At 33.9% G+C, this 6737-nt stretch overlaps 1 protein-coding gene across 1 annotated transcript; it reads left to right on the top strand.

The window, feature by feature from the left end:
- Positions 1-2923: 2923 nt before the first annotated feature.
- On the top strand, positions 2924-6345 carry LOC120333069 (glutathione S-transferase 1-like). The gene is made up of 4 exons (XM_039400420.2): positions 2924-3528; positions 3945-4092; positions 4628-4766; positions 5426-6345. The coding sequence occupies exons 1-4, from the start codon at positions 3326-3328 to the stop codon at positions 5626-5628; spliced, it is 693 nt and encodes a 230-aa protein (XP_039256354.2). The 5' UTR covers positions 2924-3325; the 3' UTR covers positions 5629-6345.
- The last annotated feature ends 392 nt before the right edge of the window (positions 6346-6737 follow it).

Here is a 6737-nt window from a genome sequence, read left to right as displayed (position 1 = left end):
CTTCTTACAAAGTTCGTCATCCCTGATATCTACTATATTGAAAACTCTATTATTTTGTGATTGGCTCATTAAAACTTAAAAATGAATCATAAAGTATTGATATTTTTTGCGTAAGTTTTTACCATAATTCTTGGATGGTATTTATTATATAATTTGTAAATGCTTCGTTTCAATGAAAGTAATGAATCTCGTGCAGGTCTTCGATTAAGAGCGAGTACTGAAATAGCAACAAAAGTTACAAATCGGATGAGGGAAAATATACTAAAAATAATCATCGGTTAATAATGAAGAAACTTATTGATAACTGAATCCACTGACAGTCAAAAATTTGGTTTGCAGACTCACACCTTTGAATAATCTCATGTATCTTGTCCCGATGATTGCATAGTTTTCTTGTGAAAAATAAACTGAAATGAACAATTAAGTAGTTAAAGCATCGCACGTGATAGTCCCAGTTGAACGTCTTCTATTGAGGCATAATTACACCTGCTTTAAATCAACGAAGTATGTTCAATGTAATTTTTTGGGGGTAATTATTCTCGTCGTGAGCTGCCAAGCGTGACGTCGTTAATTAAGAGGACCCTCGTCAGTGAGGAATACGAGTGAGAGTTAAATACAAATTATAGTTGTAATCAACAAGACTGGCCGAAGCAGCCAGTGAGTGACCAGCGCGTGCAATGAAAAAACTCAAGAAAATGTTGAGTGAATAGGATAATTGAAAATTTGAAAAAAGAGCACCTCAAGGAAAAAATTGAGATGTGAAAGAAAAGTAAAATATGAATAAAAAAAGAATACAATCCGCAAGCAGAAAGAAATTAATCAGGCGCTAAGATAAAAAATTATGAAGGAAAATAGAAAAATGTGAATGGAATTGAAAAAATGAATACAGTCATCGATCGAGACTGGCTGAAGCGGACAAGAAAGAGTTTGTAGGGAAATCAAGCAGTCAAGAAAAAAAGACGTAAAATCAGCAACGAGGCAATGAAAATTAATACGGGAATGAGAATAGAAAAAAAAAAATCCGCGATGTCCAGGTCATTTCACAGATAAGGAAAATATACAATAAAGATAAAGACCCAAGGGGAAATTGAGATGAAATTAAATAAAATATGAAAATCCAGGCTGGCGGGAGCATCAAGCCGTTAGTAGTGAGAATAAACCAGGGAAAAAATAAAAATAAAGATAAAGCTAGCGTTGTAATAAAGACACATAGAGTGAAAATAGAAATTAGCAAGGTCTCGAGGCAAAAAAGTAAGATTGAATGTAAAAGAAAATAGAAAAATCATCGCGGCTGGCTCCAGCACATATTTTTACCCACAAAAATCATGCAAAATAATCGTTATTTGCCCCTAAATAAATTACTATTGAATACTAATATTTTCTATTCAAATTCAGATAACATATAAATCACCAGTTCATTATTAGTATTTTCCATATATAGAGGGCACCAGAATCGGAAGTGCTTAGGAGCTCTGAAAGGCATGAACCGGCCATGCCAACTACTCACTGGCGGTTTCTACGTGAATCTTGCTTGGGGTCTTTTTGGTATTCACGATATAATACATTGTCTTTCATTATTTCCAAATTGTTTGCCGATGACATAAATATTCTTGGCACTGATGAATCTCGTGCAGGTCTTCGATTAAGAGCGAGCACTGAAATAGCAACAATAGTTACAACTTGAATGAGGGCCAATAAACATTCATTCACATTTTTTCAAATTTTGAAAAAAATCTTGTTGATATTAGACAGTGTGACAAACTAGTTAGAGCAAGATCGAAAACTGAAATACCTAAACCAACCAACAAATATTCGAGGAAACATAAACGAGCGCTGACAAAGTCACAGAAGTTCAACTAAACATCAATCAAAGAAAATCATGCTACTTTGGAAATTTTACTTATTTGAATATTCAGTATAAAAAGTGCGTGATGCAATATATTGGCAAAACAGGCTGACACAAAATATCAAATAACGAAACGTACCAGGAGCATCAAGAAAAAGAGGACTTCGGTCAACTAAGCCATTTAATGAACGACTTTCCGATTTTGAGAAACAATTCTCAAAGCCAAGCAATGTGGACAAACTAAAATAACCAACAACTTTTTATTCACAAATTTGGATCATAGCAATCCTGGCAATGAATTTTCGAATTATTTACTAGTTTAAACGTTATGTATGATTTATGCGTTTAATAATTGCTCTTTACTTATTTTCAGAGTACAGTTATGTCCGGTCGACAGTTGTGTGACATTGTAGCCTCGAACCCACCATGAACTTAACAAACACTGTGGTCGGATAATTGAGTATAATTGCTTTATTTTTTTTTAATTGCTCCGTACTAAACGACAGGGCTACTTCATGAATTGACATTTTAACTTGACTTCCCTTTTGTTCTTTAAGTGTCCATAATTGTAATTCTATACTAAGAACAAACTCAACAAATCGATAAGCATTATTTGTGTGCACAGACATGCTTGTCTGAACAAGTCTGACCCCGGTTAGACGAAACGTTCAGGAATACATTTATGTTAGTATATCACACCATATAAATGTTTTGGTATAGCAAAAAATTTTCGAAATAAAACCTTGTCTTTTATCACGCTAATAGAGAATTATTATGCTTTAACTCCTGTTAAGGATCCATCCAATGATAATATAAATACACTTCTGAATGCCAATGCTGCAAGGGTTGGTTGAGGTTTCTTGCTCTTGCAGTTTCTCCACTGCCACCTCTTGATTGTTTTACGATGTTGAAAATAGAAACGATTACAATCATGAAAATTTGGACGATTGTTTTCCTCGCGACAACGACACTATATTATTAAACTAGAATGATCCGGAGCAAAATTTTGACCCGAATTTGAGATCACGTGACCTGATTTTTTTAACACGAAACAATTATAAGTATATTCTCTGGTAAAATATATGCTTATATATATTTCAATAGTTTTTAAACACAAAATTAGTGTTGGACTAACAATATTCAATCGTCAGACTCATAGATACTTTTATGCATACATACGCGGCTGTCGATTTTCCATTGCGACATTGCAGCGAAGAATGTAGCAAATTTACATGGCGTGGATTAGCTCGTTGAAGTATTTCACATCGATGTCGTAAAAAAATCTGGTATTTCCCGCTAAAATAATATTACGCCATTCGTTATGTCATTGAATAACGATTGCGACAAGGACCGTCATACTATGGCGTCATTAAGAGAATGACGTAGTTGTCCGTATTGTATATAAAACCAACTCGGTTTCCTCAGACTGGTCACAAATCATCAAGAACAAAACTGCACGCTTCAGCGACTCGATTCAAAATGGTATTGACGTTTTATTGGCATCCCCTAAGCCCGCCGGCTAAAGTTGTTTGGTCGGTGTTAGAAGCCCTTGCAATCCCATACGAAAAGAAATACATTGATCTTTTAGGAAAAAAGGATCAAAAAAGTCCAGAATATTTAGCAATCAACCCTGAAGGCAAAGTACCGTATATTGTTGATGGGAATTTTGGGCTAGGAGAAAGGTAAATTTCTATATATTTATATATTTAGTAATTAACCAAAGTTTTACGAGAAATGTGTTTGTTATTTATTGCAGGGATTAATATTTAATAACTAATGGATAGATATTACTTTGTTCTCTGTTATTATATGAAGTTGTTTGAAAGCCTTAGTATTACTGTGTTAACATTTTACGATAGGAATTATTGTTAGTCAATTCGATCGTAAATTCGTAACTGGTCTGAACTGAAAGGATTCGATCTCATTTGCATGTACATTTGTTCTTATTCCGGGCGGATCTACAAAAGTTTACACAAAGAAAAGCATGTTTCAGACAAATTAAACCTTTTGCAAAAACTATAGCAGAAATTTGAAATTTTTCAATTTCTTGTTTCAAATCAAGGTTATTATTGTTAAACTTGTACGGGTATTTTTACAGTCGGGCTATCATTTGCTATCTCTGCTCAAAATATGAGAAAAATGACGAAGAAAAGAAACTATATCCGACAGAATTGAACGCACAGTTCAAAGTCAACGAATTGCTCTTCCAAGATTTCCAGTTCTTCACAAATATTTTGGAATATTTCGTAAGTTATTGATATTACACGCTTTTCTTTTTATTAGACATTCAGTAATTACCTAAAAATGATCATTATGTGTTTATATTATTTCCACCTATTCAATCCACTGTTCCCAAACACCAATTATGTGTGGACATAAGATACACTAGAGCAGGGCTACTCAACTGGCGGACCGCGGTCCGAATCCGGACCTTTCGAGTATTGGATTTGGACCGCACCTAATTATTTATTTTGGATCATTAGCCCCACTATTTGAATTTCCTAATATAAAATGACTTTTATAGTTTGAATATATACCAAAAGAACTATAACACCATAATAAACAATTTTAATTTACTACTAATCATCAGTCGGTCGAGGAAGTGCTCGTTTAAGGACGCCGGAATATCATTTCTGGAAAGACCGGACCCAAATAATTTTGAAGTTTTGTTTGCGGACCTTCGATAAAAATAGTTGAGTAGCCCTACACTAGAGTAGGGATGTAGTTATGCTAAAAGCGATTCATATTTGCTGTGAATTCAATGTTCCCTTTCTGTTTCAGAATATCGTTGGAGTTCTTTTTCGTGGAGAAACGGGTCCAATTCCTGGACGATGGCCTGCGATAGAAGACATCTATATTCGTTTAGAAAGAAGACTTACACAACAAGAATATATGGTGTCAGATTATATTACCGTTGCAGGTAAAATGGCTATTTCCAGCACCATTAATTTTCATTAAATATTTTATTTCCAGGACCAAAATAAAGTGCGCAACTTTGATTTAATTTTTTTTATAACTTTGAAATGACAAAATATGAAATGGCACTCTTGGGGAAATAAAAACGGAAGCGTTTCAGGATTGTCCAAAAATCGGATTTACGTACTTCAATGAGAGCACAAATCCGAATCGCTATCAGAATTCGGTTCATACACAAAATTTTATGCATAATTGTTCTCATGTATTGAAAGAAATAGAAGACATGCCATATAATTGTTTCCCACTAGCAGATCGTTTGGTTGTTAAGCTCGTTAGTTTTCATCTATTTTTGTCACCATTTTAAACTCGGTTCATTTCGAAATCAGCCAATATCATAGTCAACACAAAACTTCAACTAATACAATTTTATATAATTATCGTGCGCTCACATTAATAATTTATTTTGTTATAATATCCTCAATTATGATTCGTTTTGAGTCAAAACTTTCGAATGAGGTATTATAATGGTAATTTTTAATTCTTGCATAACATGATACAAATATTGATTGAAAAACATCACAAAAATTTTAATTCAAATTGAGACTGTTAAATGAATTGCAGGAAATCGTTGATAGCATTTTACAATATGGTAATATTGTTTAGATTATTCCGCATTTGCTGTCGTTGCTGGTATCGAATATCTTCTTGCTGAGCTAAATTTTGACAAATATCCACGCCTTCTAGAATGGAAAAAGAAAATGGAAGAAATACCCGCCGTTGCTTTTTGTTATGGAGATTCTGTGGCAAAGTTTAGAAAAATGTTCGATGGAATTGTGGCTGCAAACAAAGAGAAAAATGCAAACTAAATTCGAAAATTAACTGATTTTTCAAAATTAAAAATGAATGTTGAAATTATTGTATATACCAGACATTGACAAACTACGGCTCGCGGACCAAATCCGGCCCGTTGATTAAATCAATCTGGCCCGCCCGATGCTGCCACAACCAAACTAAAACGAAATTCAGATGTTTGATCTAAAAAATATTCGAAAGAATTTGTTGAGATTGCGATTAAACTTAGTTTCGGCTTATTGTTTTCCCCTTTTGATTTTGTAACAATGTAATTAAATTCTGTTCATAAAATGTAACTTTCCACGGCCCACTTACATGGCCCGCCTGTCTAAGTGACACAAGTGTTGGTGCTCCCGTAGTATGTGCACCAAGATAGCGCACAACTTGAACATAGTATGTGTAACAGGTTAGGGTTCAGGTTGTGCGTCATCTTGGTGCACATAATACGGTTGAGCCGAATTTTCGGCACCCGGCCAAAAAACTTTGCCCACCTCTGGTATATACCATACCACGAAATGCGGTTGTAAGTCATTATAAAACTCGCTTGATTTTTTTGTAACTCATTTTTGAAGTTTTGTCAACACCGTTTTTTAATAACTTATTCTTTTCAGGTTGATTCACGGATTATTACTGCTCCTGGCGGTCGTGAAGGTACGATTGTCTATATACCGTTTTCCCAAAAAATATAACAGGGTCTTTTCAACTTAATATTTGAAAAATAGCACAAGGGTTTATTTTGGGGGTATGTCTCTTATTTCAATTTATCAAAAACAAAATTACAAAGAAAGAGTTACGAGATTTTTATCTATACAAAATATGAAAACTGATGTTCATTTACTTATAAATAACACATTTTTATTCAAAATAACAGCAAAATAAAGTTTATTAATCATGTAAAAGGTGCAGGAGAGATTTCTTGCTGTCGACTAGGTCAAACAAAATTTCGCACTATCGCCAAGGTCTTATTTTAAGGGGATGGCTCGTATTGAAATAATTTTTAAAATTAAGGCTAGGTTTGATTTTCAGCCTAGGTCCTGTTTTCGGGAAAACGCGGTATATGCCAACATCCAAATGTATATACATATTTTTTTCTCTTATTTTCTTACAATTATCTATATGTTAT

This window comes from Styela clava, chromosome 13, assembly GCF_964204865.1.
Source record: "Styela clava chromosome 13, kaStyClav1.hap1.2, whole genome shotgun sequence".
NCBI classification, from domain to species: Eukaryota; Metazoa; Chordata; class Ascidiacea; order Stolidobranchia; family Styelidae; genus Styela; species Styela clava.
This window is presented reverse-complemented; position numbering and strand designations above follow the sequence as displayed.